The sequence below is a fragment of the Globicephala melas genome, chromosome 11 (assembly GCF_963455315.2).
Source record: "Globicephala melas chromosome 11, mGloMel1.2, whole genome shotgun sequence".
In the NCBI taxonomy this organism is placed as follows: Eukaryota; Metazoa; Chordata; class Mammalia; order Artiodactyla; family Delphinidae; genus Globicephala; species Globicephala melas.
In genome coordinates, this window is record NC_083324.2 from 9,238,550 (window position 1) to 9,260,620 (window position 22,071).

Sequence of the window (22,071 nt, forward strand, 5' to 3'; positions counted from 1 at the left end):
ATAGCATCTTGTAATTCAACATTTCCCTTCCTTCCATGGTAAATTGCCCAATTGTGCCAGAGCAGCAGACCACTTTGGTAGCTCAGTTTATAACTGCTACTCTGATATTGGTATGCTCTCCCTTAAAAGTATTATTTTGCACTTCATCCGGTTTCAATCTCCACCATCTGTTTCGATAAGGCTGCAGGACTGTTTGCCCCACCCTAAAAGGGCAGGAAGTCCCATAGGAAGGAGATACATTCCAAGAGAATTTTATAGTCCTGGCTGCAATTCCCTGTTGTAAAATTATGCTGCCTATGAGACAGGGAATGTGATTTTGTGTCTTTTTTCTTGGTACAAGCTACTAACTCTTCATCAATATAACAAAGTTTGAAAAATACTGCCCTATTTTGAGCTCAGGAGAGGAGAGAAGAAACAAGGTCAACTCACTTCTCCACTGCAGCTGTTCCTAAGTGAGGACCTGAGGGATCAATCCAGGATCATAATCAAAGATGTTCTACAAAAGAGCCCTTATGGGGCTGGGTGTCAGCAAGTAAGGAAACTGCTGTATGAACAAAAACATAAAGTGACCCTCAAATGAGAATGTGCCTACTCATGTTCCAAGAGTCTAGGAAGGGAACTAGGCATCAGAGGAGAAAGAGCACAGGGAGAAATCATCCGCATTTATCACGTGGTTGACCCCTCTGAGCCACATCTTCCTCATCTGTATAATGGGTATAATAACCCCTTGCAGACAGTCAGGGCTGTGGTGATGATTTCTATCTTTTCCTGGAACAATTTTTGACTGTTGTTTTCTACTTTAGCCTCCTATTTGCTTTCTCCACAGCACTAATCATAACTTGCAATTATTTTATTCATCTACTTTTGGTTTTCCGCCTTCCTCCTGGGCTGGAACAGAAGCTCCCTGAAAGCAGAGCCCGTATCTTCCTCCCAGCTCAGTTGCTAGCCCCGTGCAGGTGCTCGACACACATTTGTGAAATGAACAAATGAGGAGGGAGAGAATGCATGAGAAAACAATTGCGTGCCATTAGTTATTGGGATTATTTTTCTCGTTAGCAAATATGCTCTCAAATACGTCACAGAATTGCTCCAAAGTTTGGTTTTGTTTTAATCTGTAAAAGGAGGAGGATACGTGTCATGTTTATTCACCAGGCTGATAGGGGCATCACACTGGATGATATAAACACATAAAAGGATACTGATCTGTGTACAGCACTTTATAAGGCCAAGGATGTTTAAGGCAAAGGAAGAACACAGCTGAGTATGACAATAAAAAAGGATAGGCAATTTGAGTCATGGGGGAGATGCTTTTTTTAAACAAAGCCAAAGGTAAATTCAGTCACCACAAACATCCATCGCAACAACGGCATGTAAACCCACTGCACGCAAACTATTACCACTGGGCACCGTTCTATTGAATCCTTGCGAGCCATCCCATGTAGTAGGGACTATTGTTATCCCCATTTTACAGATGAGCAAATAAGGGGCTGAGAATGTTTCAGTGACTTGCCCATGGTGACAGAGTAAGGGAAAGAGCTGGGATTCACACCTGGGCAATTGGCCTCTTCGAGTCTTAACCATTTTTCAAGAGCTAATTAGCGTGGCTTCATCAGGCAGCTTGAACACGTGCTTCTCCATAATAGAGCTATGAGCACCCAGGAAGGGTGCTATTAGACGATGAGGAAATGGGAAGTCTTCCCATGTGGTCACCACATACCTGATCTAGTGTGACTGGAAAAACTAAGACAAAGTGAGAAGTCTCTCTCGAAAGTTTTATCTGGGTTTATGTGTCTGGTAGATATTTATCTTGTGAGCACATTTTTATTCTCTAGAAAGATGAACATGATGCTGCATACTCTGTAAAAGCCTCAAATGGTTTTGGTATCCATAGTTCTCTTTGGAAGAAGTAAAAGGGGGGAAAATGAAACATCTGTATTACTAGAAATGCTTCCTAAGGAAAGCTATATTCCAACCTAACTCGCTTGAGGATACATGATTAAGTCATGCCACAGCCCTTTCTTACACCTCCTGAAAAGCCCGTAAGCAGCCAATTTATAATACGTACATCGCTTAGAAGAGGCACTTTGCTCACAAGGACTGCTGCTGAGAAGGGGCTGAATTCCCCTCACTCGGGAATTCCTTCTCATCAAGTGCGTAGCCTGACAGACTTTACGAATCACGGCAAGGCCGTAACTCCAATCTTTAAAGCCACTGCCTCCTGGAGCTAATGAGGAAGAAATGACACACAGCTCAGATAATTATGCCTTCTAACGTTTATGGAAATGCTTTTTGCCTGGATATCCCTGGGCTTTCAACTTGGTGTTCCACAATCGGGCTTGCTTCTGCGTAGAATCCAAGCCAGCTCCTGTCCATGCCGTGGCGGCTGGACGGCAAGAGGAACCTGAGGAAACATGGCCTGAGCTAAAGTGGGGCGCTGCTGAAGACCCCCCTTTATGCTCTGGAGGGTTGGTGGCAGAAAGAAAAATGCGTTTCCTGCAGGGTCCACCGATAAATATCTATTTGAGAAGGCTGACGATAGCCAGCCTCTACCTTACACATCTGGTCAAGATTTGAGAAAACGAGCTTTATGAATTTACCGCTACGCTTGCAAAATTTCATAAACCTGTCCTGTCATCCATGACTCTTATGCTTTGGTTGTACGGACACAGTGGTGTATGGCAATATTCTTATATATTCATATATTATTGGAAGCTACAGAGCTCTTATTCTTTGCTTTTAAGAAGTTTGTAAGAGAACACTAAAAAAGTAAAATAAAATAAAAAGATTGACTTGAGTTTTAAATCCAGTATCACGTGGTCAATATGAGGCTCTGAGCTTCAGAAGTTGGAGTCCTGGAGGATTCAAGACATACAGTGCACGCCATACGCAAAAGAATTAGAAGGATATGGTTAGATCTAAGTTGGTCTCCTCCCTCAACCTGTAATAAAGACAGTTAAGAATGGAAGATGAGAAGAAAGAGACTTACAGGGGAAGCCTGTAAGTTGCATGCGGGTGTGTGCCCCTGGAAAGGGTCCTGGGCTCCAACACCTCCCCCAGCACAGTCTCAGGAGGGCGGTAGAAGCCATCACAATCAGAGCTGAGCCTGGAGGAGCCCTGAGGCCAGGATCAAAAGTCCATGCTGTGCTCACCTCCACATCTCCACTCCTGAGGGACGGTATCACATTCCTGGAGAAGGATTCCTAGACAGGAAGAAGGCATGGATAGACGCCAAAGGCCCAGAGCAAAGGGACCTCACAAACAACTCCAGGTCCCTGGCCTTGACAAAGTCCTCTGTAAATGAGGTTCCACCACATTGACTGGGTGGAACGGACAACTCTACAAAGACTGCTTAAACTTCTAAAATCACTGAAATGGAGGGGCAAAACAGAGTTATAGGAAACAATCACAAGTCATATTTTTTGCACTACTGGTTTGGTGGCCCGAGAGCTGTACTTACTATAACGTAACCATAGGAGAGGCTGCAGTGTCAGCGCTCTCAGAAGCGAGGCTGGTCACATCTTGCTTATCTTCTCTCAAATTTATCAAGTGTTATACTTGACATATTTGATGCTATGCTGCCCACTGAAAACAGGCTACCTTTTTGTTCTTCAATTCCTTTAGAAAGATAACTCTACTGGTTTTAAAATAATCAAAGAAGATAAAATTTCATATCTAAGTGAATTAAAAGTAAAGCCAGAGAAATAACATAGCATTTAATATGATTTAATGTTCCACTAAAGCCTTTTTTCGTCTATTACGTATAGGAATCCAAAGTCATACCCATAATCATCTTTCATGGACACGGGACTTTTATTCAATACTTTTATTCTGAAAAGTATTTAAAATAAGTTTTCCAAGAACAAAGGAGACTTCAGATGTGAATTCAGATGATTCTAATTTGGGGAACACTATATTAATTAGCATTTCACCTAGCTAAATTCTATTAGTAAATTCACCCGAAGAGCTGCTATAAAATGCTGTACTGCATCCACAAAGCCTTTCTGAGATGATTCTGAGACATTTAGTACTTATTTAATGTTCATTTTAAAAATAAATGAATGATTTAACATAAAAAAATCTAATAATTTGGCTTATATTTCCAGTTCCCACCCAGACAGAAGCCAGTCATTGCAGAGGCAGGTAGTGGAAGACTTAAGGATGATGGTAGGAAGAGAAACACCAAGCAAGATGCTGATGTCCCGAGATAAGGCCGCGAATCAAACATTTAACGAAGAACCATATTAACACACAGTCCATAATGAATGCTCCAGGCAGATTAAATCATAATTAATCTTCGTTGACCCTCGGTTTAACAAAGCGCAGAGGTGTAAAAACGCATTTTACTTTGCTTCTCATCAAAATGGCTTCAAAAAGTCTTAGAGCAACAAAGGGTGAGACATTATTTGTCTATAACATTTTGTTGTGGATTCCTTAATCGTGCTGAATAAATTAGGTCTCACAATACAACATCTATTTAACAATTAAAGGTCAATTCAGAATAGAATAATAAAATGACAGGGAGAACTAATTAGTAGACTCAAATTTTCCCCACATATATTCTCAGAGAACTTGACTCACTTTGTCCTGATAGTTTAAAAATTATACAGGCTCAACTGGGCCTGGGTCCCAGGTGAGGATAAAAGACTTTAGAAATACACGCTTTATTCACTAACAGCATTTATTAACAGGATTTTGCCACCCCCAAGAGAGTGACCTTTACTTAAACTATTAGCTTTGACAAGTGAGGTGAAAAGAAAAACACAGCTTAAGGATACTGACCTCCCAGAACGCGGACATTTACCAGACTATACTCTTTGGCCCTTGCTATCTTTCCACAGTAAATATTTGTTGATTAGGGACTCAAAACAAAATCATATTTGTTTACTGTGTGAGTTGAAAGCACTAGCAATGGAATACGTCTTTTTACAAAAAAAAAAAAACCCACAAAACAAGAAATATGTCACCAATTTATTCTTCCTCTGTCATCTCAAAAGGAAAACAAATCTCTGAAAGTCAAGTTGTCCCTTCATGGAATAATGGATTTCTAAATGCTGAGTTACTTGTTTTCAGCAAAGAGATAATTCCGCAGAATCAGTATTCAGAGTGGCATTTGACAGGACCGTAATGTTAGTTAGACAAATGTCTGTATAAGCCGTAAGATGTGACAGAGTGATAATTTTTACGGACTGCCATAGGCAAACACATTCACATTCTCAAAACCTTCTGAGTTCAAAGAATGGGTCTGGGAGCAAAGACCTTGGGGATGCTACTAACCACATAGGGATATAGCACATCAGGGCTAAAACTGTACAAAAGTTGGGACATGAGGTACTCAGCAAGTCCAAGCTCCTATAACGCTTGGGCACACTCTATATTATGGTGCTGAAATTCCATAAGCTTGGAGTCTCATTCCATTCGCAGCATCAAGTTGAATAACGCTTGCCTACAAACTTTCTGATACCTTAGTACATTGCTATGCAGTGTGTGCCCCAGTGAAAATCTCTGGTATGTATTTACATGCTTATGCAAATCCCTGGCTTTATTTTCCTCCTAGAATTTGCTGTACATCCTGATTTTCCATAGGACTGACATAAGGCAATAGGATCTTCATGAAACACCACCCTGCTCTGTAACTGCTTTCAGCCCGGAAGAGCAGATAATTGCCATTACTGAGCTATTACTGTGTCCTAGTATCATTTTAGATCCTTTTTTTTTTTTTTAACATCTTTATTGTAGTATAATTGCTTTACAACGATGTGTTAGTTTCTGCTGTATAAAATTGTGAATCAGCTATATATATACATATGTCCCCATATCCCCTCCCTCTTGCGTCTCCCTCCCACCCTCCCTATCCCACCCCTCTAGGTGGTCACAAAGCACTGAGCTGACCTCCCTGTGCTGTGTGGCTGCTTCCCACTAGCTATCTATTTTACATTTCGTAGTGTATATACGTCCATGCCACTCTCTCACTTCATCCCACCTTACCCTTCCCCCTCCCCGTGTCCTCAAGTGCATTTTCTACATATGCGTCTTTATTCCTGTCCTGCCCCTAGGTTCTTCAGAACCATTTTTTTTTTTTTTTTTTAGATTCCATATATATGTGTTAGCATACGGTATTTGTTTTTCTCTTTCTGACTTACTTCACTCTGTATGACAGACTCTAGGTCCATCCACCTCACTACAAATAACTCAATTTCATTTCCTTTTATGGCTGAGTAATATTCCATTGTATATATGTGCCACATCTTCTTTACCCATTCAGCTGTCGATGGACACTTAGGTTGCTTCCATGTCCTGCCTATTGTAAATAGAGCGGCAATGAACATTGTGGCACACGACTCTTTTTGAATTATGGTTTTCTCAGGGTATATGCCCAGTAGTGGGATTGCTGGGTCCTATAGTAGTTCTTTCTTTCATTTTTTTAAGGAACCTCCATACTGTTCTCCATAGTGGCTGTATCAATTTACATTCCCACCAACAGTGCAAGAGGGTTCCCTTTCTGCACATCCGCTCCAGCATTTATTTCTTGTAGATGTTTTGATGATGGCCATTCTGACCAGTGTGAGGTGATATCTCATTGTGGTTTTGATTTGCATTTCTCTAACGATTAGTGATGTTGAGCATCCTTTCATGTGTTTGTTGGCAATCTGTATATCTTCTTTGGAGAAATGTCTATTTAGGTCTTCTAGTCATTTTTGGATTGGGTTTGTTTTTTTGATATTGAGCTGCATGAGCTGCTTATAAATTTTGGAGATTAATCCCTTGTCAGTTGCTTCGTTTGCAAATATTTTCTCCCATTCTTAGGGTTGCCTTTTGGTCTTGTTTATGGTTTCCTTTGCTGTGTAAAAGCTTTTAAGTTTCATTAGGTCCCATTTGTTTATTTTTGTTTTTATTTCCATTTCTCTAGGAGGTGGGTCAAAAAGGATCTTGCTGTGATTTGTGTCACAGAGTGTTCTGCCTATGTTTTCCTCTAAGAATTTGATAGTGTCTGGCCTTACATTTAGGTCTTTAATCCATTTTGAGCTTATTTTTGTGTATGGTGTTAGGGAGTGTTCTAATTTCATTCTTTTAAATGCAGCTGTCCAGTTTTCCCAGCACCATTTATTGAAGAGGTTATCTTTTCTCCATTGTATATTCTTGCCTCCTTTATCAAAGATAAGGTGACCATATGTGCGTGGGTTTCTCTCTGGGCTTTCTATCCTGTTCCATTGATCTATATTTCTGTTTTTGTGCCAGTACCATCCTGTCTTGCTTACTGTAGCTTTGTAGTATAGTCTGAAGTCAGGGAGCCTGATTCCGCCAGCTCCATTTTTCTTTCTCAAGATTGCTTTGGCTAGTCGAGGTCTTTTGTATTCCATACAAATTGTGCAATTTTTTGTTCTAGTTCTGTGAAAAATGGCATTGGTAGTTTGATAGGGATTGCATTGAATCTGTAGATTGCTTTGGGTAGTAGAGTCATTTTCACAATGTTGATTCTTCCATTCCAAGAACATGGTATACCTCTCCATCTATTTGTTTCATCTTTAATTTCTTTCATCAGTGTCTTACAGTTTTCTGCATACAGGTCTTTTGTCTCCTTAGGTAGGTTTATTCCTAGGTATTTTATTCTTTTTGCTGCAATGGTAAATGGGAGTGTTTCCTTAATTTCTCTTTCAGATTTTTCACCATTTGTGTATATGAATGCAAGAGATTTCTGTGCATTAGTTTTGTATCCTGCTACTTTACCAAATTCATTGTTTAGCTCTAGTAGTTTTCTGGTAGCATCTTTAAGATTTTCTATGTATAGTATCATGTCATCTGCAAACAGTGACAGTTTTACTTCTTCTTTTCCGATTTGGATTCCTTTTATTTCTTTTTCGTCTCAGATTGCTGGGGCTAAAACTTCCAGGATTATATTGAATAATAGTGGTGAGAGTGTGCAACCTTGTCTTCTTCCTGATCTTAGTGGAAATAGTTTCAGTTTTTCACCATTGAGAACAATGTTGTCTGTGGCTTTGTCATATATGGCCTTTGCTATGTTGTAGTAAGTTCCCTCTATGCCTACTTTCTGGAGGGTTTTTATCATAAATGGGTGTTGAATTTTGTCAAAAGCTTTTTCTGCATCTATTGAGATGATCATATAGTTTTTCCCCTTCAATTTGTTAATATGGTGTATCATATTGATTGATTTGCATATATTGAATTCTTGCATTCCTGGGGTAAAACCCACTTGATCATGGTGTATGACCCTTTTAATGTGCTACTGGAACCTGTTTGCTAGTAGTTTGTTGAGGATTTTTACATCTGTGTTCATCAGTGATACTGGCCTGTAGTTTTCTTTTTCTGTGACATCTTTGCCTGGTTTTGGTATCAGGGTGATGGTGGCCTCGTAGAATGAGTTTGGGAGTGTTCCTCCCTCTGCTATATTTTGGAAGAGTTTGAGAAGGATAGGTGTTAGCTCTTCTCTAAATGTTTGATAGAATTCGCCTGTGAAGCCATCTGGTCCTGGGCTTTTGTTTGTTGGAAGATTTTTAATCACAGTTTCAATCTCAGTGCTTGTGATTGGTCTGTTTATATTTTCTATTTCTTCCTGGTTCAGTCTCGCAAGGTTGTGCTTTTCTAAGAATTTCCCATTTCTGCCAGGTTGCCCATTTTATTGGCATATAGTTGCTTGTAGTAATCTCTCATGATCCTTTGTATTTCTGCAGTGTCAGTTGTTACTTCTCTTTCATTTCTAATTCTATTGAGTTGAGTCTTCTCCCTCTTTCTTCTTGATGAGTCTGGCTAATGGTTTATCAGCTTTGTTTATCTTCTGAAAGAACCAGCTTTTAGTTTTATTGATCTTTGCTATTGTTTCCTTCATTTCTTTTTCATTTATTTCTGATCTGATCTTTATGATTTCTTTCCTTCTGCTAACTTTGCGGATTCTTTGTTCTTCTTTTTCTAATTGCTTTAGGTGTAAGTTTACGTTGTTTATTTGAGATGTTTCTTGTTTCTTGAGGTAGTATTGGATTGCTATAAACTTCCCTCTTAGAACTGCTTTTGCTGCATCCCATAGGTTGTGGGTCATCATGATTTCACTGTCATTTGTTTCTAGGTATTTTGTGATTTCCTCTTTGATTTCTTCAGTGATCTCTTGGCCATTTAGTATTATACTGTTTAGCCTCCATGTGTTTTTATTTTTTACAGATTTTTTTCCTGTAATTGATATCTATTCTCATAGTGTTGTCGTCGGAAAAGATACTTGATACAATTTTAATTTTCTTACATTTACCAAGGCTTGATTTGTGACCCAAGATATGATCTATCCTGGAGAATGTTCCATGAGCATTTGAGAGGAAAGTGTATTCTGTTGTTTTTCGATGGAATGTCCTTTAAATATCAATTAAGTCCATGCTACTTAATGTGTCATTTAAAGCTTGTGTTTCCTTACTTATTGTCATTTTGTTGATCTCTCCATTGGTGAAAGTGGGGTGTTAAAGTCCCCTACTACGATTGTGTTACTGTCAATTTCCCCTTTTATGGCTGTTAACATTTGCCTTATGTATTGAGGTGCTCCTATGTTGGGTGCATAAATATTTACAATTGTAATTTCTTCTTGGATTGATCCCTTGATCTTTATGTAGGGTCCTTTTTTGTCTCTTGTAATAGTCTTTATTTTAAAGTCTATTTTGTCTGACAGAGAATTGCTACTCCAGCTTCCTTTTGATTTGCATTTGCATGGAGTATCTTTTTCCATTCCCTCACTTTCAGTCTGTATGTGTCCCTAGGTCTGAAGTGGGTCTCTTGTGGACAGCATATATACAGGTCTTGTTTTTGTATCCATTCAGCCAGTCTGTCTTTTACTGGTAGCATTTAATCCATTTACATTTAAGGTAATTATCAGTATGTATGTTCCTATTCCCATTTTCTTAATTGTTTTGGGTTTGTTATTGTACGTCTTTTCCTTCTCTTCTGTTTCCTGCCTAGAGAAGTTCTTTTAGTATTTTTTTTGAAAATTTGGTTTGGTGGTGCTAAATTCTCTTAGCTTTTGATTGTCTGTAGAGGTTTTAATTTCTCTGTCGAATCTGAATGAGATCCTTGCTGGGCAGAGTTATCTTGGTTGTAGGTTTTTCCCTTTCATCACTTTAAATATGTCCTGCCACTCCCTTCCGGCTTACAGAGTTTCTGCTGAAAGATCAGCTGTTAACCTTATGGGGATTCCCTTGTATGTTATTTGTTGTTTTCCCTTGCTGCTTTCAGTATTTTTTCTTTGTATTTAATTTCTGACAGTTTGATTAATATGTTTCTTGGTGTGTTTCTCCTTGGATTTATCCTGTATGGGGCTCTCTGTGCTTCCTGGAATTGATTAACTATTTCCTTTACCATATTAGGGAAGTTTTCAACTATAATCTCTTCCAATATTTTCTTAGACCCTTTCTTTTTCTCTTCTTCTTCTGGGACCCCTATAATTCGAAAGTTGGTGCGTTTAATGTTGGCCCAGAGGTCTCTGAGACCGTCCTCAATTCTTTTCATTCTTTTTTCTTTATTCTGCTCTGTGGTAGTTATTTCCACTATTTTATCTTCCAGTTCACCTACCCGTTTTTCTGCCTCAGTTATTCTGCTATTGATTCCTTCTAGAGAATTTTAAATTTCATTTATTGTGCTGTTCATCATTGTTTGTTTGCTCTCTAGTTCGTCTAAGTCCTTGTTAAACGTTTCTTGTATTTTCTCCACTCGATTTCCAAGATTTTGGATCATCTTTACTATCATTACTCTGAATTCTTTTTCAGGTAGACTGTCTATTTCCTCTTCATTTGCTTGGTCTGGGGTTTTTTATCTTGCTCCTTCATCTGCTGTGTGTTTCTCTGTCTTCTCATTTTGCTTAACTTACTGTGTTTGGGGTCTCCTTTTTGCAGGCTGCACGTTTGTAGTTCCCATTGTTTTTGGTGTCTGACCACAGCAGCTAAGGTTGGTTCAGTGGGTTGTGTAGGCTCCTTGGTCGAGGAGACTGGTGCCTGTTTTCTGGTGGATGAGTCTGGATCTTGTCTTTCTGGTGGGCAGGACCGCGTCTGGTGGTGTGTTTTGGGGCATCTATGACCTTATTATGTTTTTAGGCAGCCTCTCTGCTAATGGGTGGGGTTATGTTCTTGTCTTGCTAGTTGTCTGGCATGGGGTGTCCAGTACTGTAGCTTGCTGTTTGTTGAGTGGAACTGGGTCTTAGCGTTGAGAAAGAGATCTCTGGGAGAGCTTTTGCCGTTTGCTATTACTTGGAGCTGAGAGGTGTCCAGTGGACCAATGTCCTGAACTCAGCTCTCCCACCTCAGAGGCTCAGGCCTGACACCTGGCTGGAGCAACAATACCCTGTCAGCCACACAGTTGCTAGTCTGCTGCAGGGAGAGTAGGGGTGGCGGCTGTGGCTTACGGTGGGGACAAGGACACTGGCAGCAGAAGTTCTGGGAAGTACTCCCGGGCATGAGCCCTCCCAGAGTCTGCCCTTAGCCCCACCAAAGAGCTTCTAGATCCTCTTCTTGAGCGCTCTCATTTAATTCCCACAACAACTTTGGATGCAATTAATTATTAATTATTATTCCCATTTCAAAGATGAGGAAAGGCTTTGAGAGATTAAATTCTGTCTCTCACAGGGGTATTCAGAGATAGCCCTGGAACACAATGCTAGTCCTCTTTCATGCCACACATTGGCAGAGTCTTTTCCTGACACCAAGATGGCCTCAATCTCTTTTGCAGAGACATAATAACTTCATCTATTTATTTTCCTTCTTCTCTTGACCTCGGTAACTCCACAAAAACATATTTTTCCCAAAGAGATCACATGCTAAACTGGTCTCTGTTTCAGCAATCTACTGGCAAGTGTTAAGGGTGAACACACTTACCCAGTGGGGTGGGGAGGGTGGGGGAGCATAAATTCAACCTGAAAGAAAAATCACGTCTGATTTTTCTTCCCATGAGCAACAAATAATCTATGACGAGCTATCTAAAAATGCTTACTTTAATGTGTGTGTAGTTACCACTATCTCCATTAGAAAATATAGCTCTACCATGAAGTAGCATGAATGGCATTAGTACCTTTCAGATAGAGTTTGTGTTTTCTGTGAAAACTTACACCACCAATAAACTTGCTCGACTATGTGACTCCTTGGAGGATGGCAGCCAAGATAACCCATGAGCAGGATGGCTTCCTGGCGAGTCTTAATTTATATCAATGACAACTGAGATAAACCACCAGGGAAAGTAGGATGAAGAATGTCTAGCTCTCAAGGTTGAGAGACCTTGGAATTGGGTATCAAGGAAAGTTGGGATGTTCTTAAAACACTGAAGTATGTGGTAGCTTTCCTTGTTTGAAGGAGATTTTAAATGCATATGGATAATTCATAGGAATAAGGATTCCATGGTTGTTCAGGTAAGAATCCATGCACATGTAGCCCAATGTGAAATTATAAAGCATATGCAGTTTATTTCCTGTTTAATAATAATTTTTGTTCGACAATTATTCTTCCTTTCATGACTTTTTTTTTTTACCATCTTGGGTTTTTAGAACTCCCTGTTTTCCCCTGACGCCAGGAATGTGCTCTCTCCAAATAGTTATGGGTCCCACGACTGATGTTCAAAACTTGTCTGACCAGATGATTGATTCAATGATCTTGACCTCGAATCTTGAATGATCCAAGACTACTTAGAGCTAATATATAGTAAGTAGCTCATGACGGCTGAAGAGGCCATATATCCCAGAAAAAACATGCCTGCATTTTAGTTTGTGTCCAAATCCTAGGAATGAATATTTTAAAACTTTCTTGTTCTTTAGCAGAGACCAGTCACAGAGAGAGGTCTGTGGAGCGGGCTGTTTTCTGCAGCCCTGAGATCAAAACATCTACTAACTGCACTCTGCGATGCCAGACTCCACGATCGGCAATGCCAGACTACTTAGCCTACCTCCTCATCTGGTTGCTTCTTTCCAATGTGCCCGTTCTTTCAGTGTTTCAAAATCTGGGTACCAAGCTTTCCCTTACATCACCCACGCCCTTAAGCCTATCAATGGCTTTCTTCTCTCATCCATTCTTCTCTTTCATTAAAACAACTTCTCACTGCAAGTATTCTCATTAATACAGTTTAATATGTCATTTCTCTCCATTTTTTCTTTCCCTGTGGTCTAGCAAATCTTACTATGTCTTTTCTCCCACTTTTCCACTTCCAAGTTGAGGTATACCTAAATGTCAAGATTTTTAAAATAGTATTCTGGGAATACTTCCAAAGCAAGTACAAGTTTAGTTGAATTTGGAAAAGAGAAAGTATGAGGAAGAATAACAAACACAGACCATCCACGTTCTTATATCCATTAACAGGAAGAACAAAAGACACAATGATAGTAGTAATACCGACGTCCACTCAGTACGGCACCTCTTACCACAAGGGAAGTGGTAAGTAAGGAAAAGGAGAGGGGCCTCAGCTAACTTACCGGGTGTGATCATAGGTCTCTCACATGGAGGAAGCATGATATGAAAACATCAACACTTCTGTTTCCATTTTTTGAAGGTAGTGGCTTGGATAATGAGCTTACATGTTTTTATAAACCCAAATTCTTGATAATCAGCACTGAAATGTGACTACAGATAAAACAGCCTGGTTAGAGTATATACGAAGACTGGAGATGAGCCTTAGACAGAACGATCCTAACGGCCGTCAGACAATTCATTCCACCTTTCAGACTCTACAAAACATCAAATGTCAGAAAGAGCCAAAAAACTGTCACCAATCACTGAGGTACTTGTAGTACGATTGCATGTCCCCGTCATATAGACAAATTACCCAGATGTCAAGCTAATTTTTCAACTTCTACTTGAAAGCTTGGTGTTACCTATAGTTCTAGTCAACATTGACTTAATTTTCCCCCAACACTGTAAGGATCCTATCATTGAAAACACTGTTGCTATACACTACGGGCTAGAGAATGTGGCTAATCTGATATTCTAGTTAACTGAGTTAGGCATCCAACCGTGCATCATATTGATTTTGTACCATTATTGTTACTCATGTCTCTGTTGATATCTTCTCTCTCCTTTTTCACAAAAAGAAAACTCCTTGAGGAAAAGGCCTAAACGTCAGCATCCTTGCACCATTCGTGCTGTTTTAGTACCATGTTCTACATGCATTATTCTTCATTAACAGATGTTTACTGAATGGGGGAATCTACAGTATCTGAATGGCCAATATTCGAAGGCCCACATTGCAAAGAAAAACGACACATGAGTGTATACAATACGAACGTCTCTTTCTTGATCATACTAAAGACATGTTAGGGTTTGTCGTACCTCAAGGGCATCATTACAAATGTTGAAGGCTCCTGAAGTATAAAATTGGGGAATGCTAATTAATAGAGGGCTAGGTGATGGTAGAACACATCACACCCTTGTGTAAGACCTCCCACAACTTCCAGTATCCTCAGGATAAAGACCAAAATCCACATACATCCCAGCATAGCTTATTCCTTGTATCTCTACACCTGCAGCCTCGGCTCACACATTTATCCTAGTCACTGTACTGCATGTTTTTCTGCTTTTCACATCCTAAGAGGCACAATCGTTTTCCTGCTTCGAGCCCTGTGCCATGCTCTTCCTGCACCAGAAATTCTCCAATCTGGTCTTCCCCTTCCCCAACCAGCCAACGTCTACTCACCTTTTGAGAGAGCTTCCGCCTTTAACATGAGTAAAATTCCTTGATTATACGCCGTTGCCTCATTCAGAACATTTACTGCAATTTATAATTATGTATTCATAGCAAGGTCGCTGGAATAAGGTTGATTTTTTCTCACTACACTCTAAGCAGCGTGAAAGCAGCGGCATTACCTGGTTTGCTCACCACCAGATCAGCGGTACCTAGCACAGTGCTTAGCAGAAAGGAGTCGCTCAATATATATTTGTGAACCAATCAGTGAATAAACATGTGATGTCAACTTCTGATTACTGCATATATATATGTGTGTATACACACACAAACACCTACACCCACACGGGGTTAGCCAAAAAGTGCGTTCGGGTTTTCCCACAAGATGTTACAGAACATTGGAATTCTCATTACTCTAACCCCAAGTACTTTCTTTCCTTAATCAAATATATTGTTTTCACATTTTTGGTCATTTCTCTGCTGATAGTTAAATCTGATGCTGGTATGGAATTTGTGAGAGACTTTGGTCTATGTGAAAATGACTTTATACGCCTGGCTACAACATGAACTAATATTTACCAGCGACAGCATTCAAGGCAACATGACCTCTTCTGAACTCAAAGCATCAAAGAAAATGTCGATTACTGCTAGACAGACAGGCAGAAAAGAATCCACTCTTGTCTGTATTGCTCTTGCCGCTCAAGTCTTACGTTCCTGTTCCACTTTCTGAGCAATCTAGTAAAATTCAATTTACTTTTTCAATTCGTCTGCAGCCAAGCTTCCTTCTGTCAGCTCTGCAGACATCACAATGCTGGCCACGCAGAGTAACATGAGGACAGTGAGAATGAAATTACCTGTGCACTTGCGATCTGTGTCTTCTTTCTTTGACCCACTAATTGTCAACTTGCAGTTGAAGTTTTCCTCCCAGTATTCGGCAAACCATACGTTTCTTCTGTTGTTTTCAAGCGTGCGGGATGTAAAGTAGGCATCAAACCCTAAACAGAGTTAAACGGAAAGGTTACTGCTTGCGGGGCACGGCCGGGACATTTGGAAATAAAAATACCAATGATGGTTTTTCTTCATTTTAGTGGACTGGATGCTTGCTCTTTTGTGTCAATCAAAAAAAAAAAAAAAAAAGTGAAAAAAATACTAATGCTAACTCCTATGGCTAAATCCCTAGTTCAATCTGTCAGGCAGATGTGTGGCCTACAAATGAACTTTCACAATGAAATCTGAATTAGAGACCTTAGCAGTGACACAGTGATCACAACATCCCTTGTATCTCTAGGGAGTAGACTAGGTCTTCATCATCACCAAGATAATAAGTGATCATTTCAGTGCTTACTGTGGACCAGACTCTCTGCTTTACGTAGATCCTTTCATTCATTTCAACAGCCTATGTGGTTAGTTGCTATCATTTCCATTTTGCCAATGAAAAAAGAGAGTCTTAGAAGACATGATAAAGTGCCCAAGGTCAACCACTATGCCGTATTCTGCATCCCTACGCATGTGAGTTACTGATCTGTGATTATCATTCTAAGAACCCTCTTGCATTTAGTAAGGACCCATTATGGAACTGACTTTCTAGTCAAAATGGAAGTTTTTGGAGAGGCCATAGGTAAACTGACCCCAACGTAAGTGTAATGCTTTTTCTAAAGAGTGTTAGATGAGCAGACTCGAGAGAACAAGTGCCCAGGAAATCTCTAGCTACCTCTTTAGGATAGTGCAGCTTTAAATGGGCCAGTGGTCCTGTGAGAATCAGATTGGATTCAGTATCACAAGGGCTGGCCTTGAATCCCAGCTCCACTAATCTCACTAAGTCGGGGAAACACGAGCAAGTACACGCTGGAACTTCCTTATCTTCCTTCCGTTTACCTGTAAGATGACACCACCTGTTTTCCTTATGGCATCTTGTTTGTGGCAGTGGGAAGACTTTGGAAACTCATGGAGTTTAAGGTCAAGAACCATAGGAGAAGATGGACTTACGTTCACATTATGTAAATTATTCAGTTACTCTTATTTAAGGCCACAAGAGAAAAACAGCTCTCAACTCTAAACTTCACAAGTGGAGCACGTCAGTTTAATTTTATTCACTACTACATTCATGGCCCAACATACAGTAGCCCTACTGTAAGTGGAAAACTTGAAATAAGTAAATGAGACAAAGAAAAAAAAAAAAAGAAAAAAGAAACCTATACAGGAGATTATACTTTAGAGAAAATAAAAAGAATAGTCTATACATCTTTTAGTTATTTTCTAGGGTGTTGTGAGAACATGATTCTTGACCCGGTATCCAGGAAACTGTCCTTTCATACGCGCTGCCTTCGCTGACTTGAGAGTAATCGAGCTGCAGCATCTGACTCACTCTGATATCAACACTGATCGATCCACCTGTCTGGCTGGAAGTCCCAGCCCACCTCACTGTTCTCCCATAACCCAGTCTCCAGATGACTGATCAGTAAAAGAACAATCCCTCAATAAGGGGAAATCTTTGGGGGAAAGACAGAGTCCCCCAGAGTTTCCAGGAACACTACATGTATGCGCCTGTCATGTACATACATACATACACTCACAATGGTAACTAGTTAACTTTCACTTTTCTCTCCATCTATCCCCCTGCCAAACCCCCACAAGGGGGGAAAAAAAAAGGCAACAGTGGTAGACTGTGACACTGATGGCCCCTGATGGACCATGCTTCCTGGGCTTCACGCCCTTGCGTGGTCCCCTCTTACGCAGCCTGCCTCTTTGTTCATGAGACACTGGCAGGTGCGATGCAGGCGGAGGCTGGAAAACCCTTTACTCACTGTACCTTGTCCTTGAGAGACTCCCCTTGGAATCCAGCTACCATGCTCTAACACGAGTGGCTGGGGTACGTGACATCATGTGGAAAGAGAAGAGCCCAGCCAGACCCCAGCCCTCTCAGCAGAGCCTTTGTGGACTTTGCAGCCGTCCAGCTGACTGCAGTAGAACCACTCAGCTGAGACCAGCCACGATTGCAGAACTGCGGCGATTCATCTTTTAAACCACTAACACTTGAGGTGGTTTTTTCCGCAGCCACAGACAACTGAAACACTGCTGCATTAGCACGGCACCCTAAGCCCCTCTTTGTGAGACACCCGAACAACACACTCTTAAGGAAGAAGCAGCCTCCAGAGAACACAAATGGAGATAAACTCTTTGGCCACATGCCACAGGCCTGAAGCTCAAACCAGACTCAGAATAGGAACTACTAAAATGGCTCAAATTGTACCACCGATACATACGTTCCCCAGCTCAGAAGAAGACATCTTTAGAGGAAACCTCATCACCGAAAAAGTCCATCACTTCAAAACACCTCTCTCTTCAGCCTGTGTCTGCTAGAAATGCAAAAAAGTGCTGGTGAAGGAAGGACTAGGGTGCAGCTAGCTAACACGGTGGTAGGCAAGAGAAGGCAGCAGGCGTCTCCCTCTGTTCTAAGAGAGAACCAACAGATTTCTGGAAAGCCTGCGCTATAACAGGACGTGGACGAGCAACAGGCTTTCCTAGTCTGAACTCCATCCTTTTACTCACCCACCCAGTTCACTCCCAGCTTCCTTCGCCAGCTCACAGCAGGGACTCACTTGCAGGCCGAATTCAGCTTTCACTCTCCCATGGAACGAGCGACCAGCTTCCCCGGGCATGTCGGAAGGGGTGGAGGTTTGGGGTGGGACCTGAGAGGCTCCCTTTTTAACAAGCCCCAGGTGCTGTGCATGTAGCTCCCGCTTTGAGAAGCTGGACTTCTCCAATCTTGGGTTTTTAACAAGATCCAGGTGATTCTCCTGTTGCCCAGATTGTGAGAAGCAAATCCTGAGCTTCTGAAGCTGGGATTTAAGCCGTTCCAGCCCCATTTGTTAAATGTCAGCCTTGTCACCTTCTCAGCCTCGAATCTTTGCCCTGGTTCAGATGACAGGGTCTTCGCTTTGCTTCTGCAGTTGAGACTTTTGCTTAGTACTGTGTTCAGTATGGCAGGAGCCCTCCCTTGCATACTGTGGCCTGCAGATGGCTAGGGGGAGACGGAGGGCACCGTGTGACCTGCGGGTGAGTTTTCCTGGTGTGTTCGCTCCATTGCTTCTCAAGGCTCCTTTGCAGCCTCAAAGGCTGTGTGCCTCAACTTTGTCTCCTGTTATCACTCTGGGCTCCCCAGCCCAGGAATTTCCATCCTGGTGCAACGTTTTAGTGCTTCTAAGAAGGTAACCTTAAATACCCTGTGTCTTTGAAATGGAGCAGGACACTGTGGTCCTTCTCCCTTCATGTCCTCTGCCTGCCTTTGGTCTGTACAAAAACTTTCGCCAAAGTATAAGTTTAATCAGAGAAGTGAGAAAATGCAGAAGCAAAGGAAAGCAGTCAAACAGGACAAACAATAATAGTTTAGCCATTAAGCAAAGTCAAGGACCTCTAGTTCCTCCTCAAGGGCTATAGATAATATGCTGAGCCATATCCTGTGAGCTGTCTTGTAGATGCTGAAACCACCACCATGTGGAAGGAGTTAACTACATGATGACCAGACTGTAGCCATGCCATAAGCTGCCACCATTCTGAGAACTGGCCTCAAAGAAATGGGAACAGAGTGACCCTGGAACTAAAGATTAACTGTACTCAAAACAATCAGGATGACGTGGATCAGACCATGGCATGACCAAGTTCAAGACGACTGTCAGAGCTGACTGTGCTGTTTCTGCATGTAGCCCCCTCCCTCCAGCCGTGACCCCTGAAACTCCACGTCAAAAGCTCTTGCCCACTGACTGTCAGTCCGGGCATCGGCCTGTGGATATGAGTCCGCCCTCTCTCCCTGGTTGCTGGCCTCCGGAGGAAAGCCAACTTTCCTGTTCACCAACCCTGCCTCTTTATTGGCTTTTGAGCAGAGAGTAGACAGACCCCACTTTTGGTAACATCTTCACTACCTCTTCTGAAGGCCCATGGCCTTGAGGGGTAACTCAGAGCCCTTAGCCAGGTACCGACATAGCATACATTGGCTTTTGGGTGGTTTCCTAGAGATGTGAACTGCCAACCCCTAGGAGACCTGCACTTTTCTGTCAGTAGGAAAACCATATAGCGTAGTGGTGAACTACACACTGATGTCACAAGGGGGGTTTGAACTGTATGAACTTGAGCACATTATTCAGTTCAAGGTTCCTCATCTGTAAAATGGGGTTAATAGTAATACCTACCTCATAGGTTTGTTACAAGGATTAAACAAACTCTTATTTGTAAAGCACTCAGCATTCTGCCTGATATAGTATAATATAAACTGTTGGTTCTTCAATAAACATACTCATCCAGTAAACATTTACTGAGCACCCACCCTGTGACAGGCACTATTCTCTGCACTCACAAACCTTGGGATTAAAACCTACCTGTCCCTTATGGGATTTACGGCCAGCCTGGTGGGGAAGATAGACTTGAAAAAGTATCATTTAAATAAATATAAAATTACACCTGTGATAGCTTCCATGAAGGAAGGGTACAGGGATAGAACCGTGTTAGGGAGTCAGAGAGGGCTTCCTGGAGAGAGAAGATACACAGATGAAAAAAGGGAAACATAGGGAGTGGGGATGAGCACAGATTGGACATTTGTTCAGATGGAATAGCTATGCCTTAGGAATACTTAAGTCATTCTCACATTTCAAAGTATCCCAGGACAACTGGCCTCAAAATCAACACATATACATGGACCATCTTCTGTGTATATGCTATCTAGGATCGCTACTAAAACTCTAATAGACTAATGGCATAAACGTTTATCCAATGAATGAATAAATATATCACTAAGTTAGTCTCCCAAGTAGTTGTTAAAAATCCTGATGTCAGACAGATTTACATTTGGTTACATAAAAAGTTGTACCAATAGTTATAATTAGAAAAATAACAAGCATTATATATATTTTTTTCATTAAGTGTCACATAAACCCTAGGAAGTAGGTACTGAAGTTATTCACACTTTAGAGGTAGAAACTAAGGCTCAGAGAGGATTCTGGGCTCAAGTCTGGCTAATTCCAGACCCTGGTGTTTGCTCCCATGTAGAGCAGTGATTCACACAGTTGGGTGGGTATCGAAATCATCTGGAGAGCTGATAACACAGAGGTCAGGCCCACTGAAGGTCAGATCTGGGTCTTTTTGTTTTTTCCCAAGTTCATTACAGTTTCTATAGCCTCACAATTTTACCCTTTTTTTTTTTTTAAAGGACGAGGCTATTTAATACCAGATGTACAGTCACCAAGGTGCAACAGAGAGTTAGGGATTGAAGCAGAACTTAGAATAACTCTAATCATATATGCACGTATGGGTGTCTGTCTGCGTGTTTCACAATGAATTAATACTTCCTTCTCATTTCCGTGAGAGCTCTGAAGAAAAGTGATCTGGACACACGTCCCTTTATTATTAGTTAAATTACCTGAGTTTTAAAAGACTAGGGTTTCAGTTCATAGAAAACAGAATAAGAATTACCTTAAGGGAGAAAATCATTCTTTTATGTGGAGCTGATGAAATTCTTAGTATTAAATTGTGCCTTTTGTTGGACAGATGATTTTAATTTCAGAAATTAATCTACAGGGGATTCTAAAGCAAATATCCCATGTTGAACAATATTCCTATATTCTTGGAAGTAAACTGAGATCAGCATAGAAATGATGAGCAGGGTTTTAGCTAGTATTATAAAATGACATTTATATGGTTCTTTGTTCTTTTAACTGGGATGTTGCCTTTAAACTCCTCCTGAAATCTGTGGTCAAGACAAGAGTGTGCAAATCAATAGACACGTAATTCATCCCGAGCGGTATGTTTGGGAGGTGACCTTTCCAACTGAGAAGGAAGAAAGCTCTCCCAGGTGCGTAGTATGAAAGGAAAACTATCTGTGTCAAGAGCCCCGCTCGGCTACGGTGAACGGAGACTGACATACTAATGGAGCTTCACGAGGCATGAGAAAGTGACCAGTGGCCCTGACTGCTGCCTTATCCACACAAGTCATGCACTGCAGGCTAGAGTATCCCTGTCAGCCTACACGGCAGGGAGGACCCAAGGCTTCCTATGCGCTCGCCTGTAAAGGGGAGGCTCTCAGCTCTTCCCGCTCTGCCTCTGCCTCTGGAAAGATGTGCTCATGATTCAGAAACACAGCTCCTGGCACATCATAGGGAAGCGATACTGATAGAATAGATGAATGAATCGATGAATAAAAAGAAGAGGCAAAAACACAGACAGAGACAGAGAGAGAGGGAAAGAGCGAGAAGGGGGGAGGGGGAAAAGGAGGGGGGAAAGAGAAGGAAGGAAGTAGAAGAGAGGAGAAGAGACAAGAGGATGGAGGGGTGGGGAGGGAAGATGGAGACATTGATGAGGAAAAGCAGCCAGGAACTCACGTTCCCTCCTGCTGAGAGGGTCAATCAGAACAATACATTTTGAAAATAAGCATTTGTTTTATTCCCT

The 22,071-nt window shown here is 41.3% G+C and overlaps 1 protein-coding gene across 13 annotated transcripts in view; it reads right to left on the reverse strand.

Moving 5' to 3' along the window:
* Nucleotides 1-22,071, reverse strand: part of GRM7 (glutamate metabotropic receptor 7) — an 858,094-nt gene that overhangs the window by 324,228 nt on the left and 511,795 nt on the right. For all 13 annotated transcript variants that reach the window (XR_009565806.1, XR_009565810.2, XR_009565807.2 and 10 more), the window contains one exon: nucleotides 15,492-15,632. Coding sequence is in view for 6 of the 13 variants with exons in the window: in XM_060307845.1 (XP_060163828.1) it covers nucleotides 15,492-15,632 (141 nt within the window). In the remaining 7 variants the exon portion in view is untranslated. The remainder of the gene's footprint in view (nucleotides 1-15,491; nucleotides 15,633-22,071) is intronic.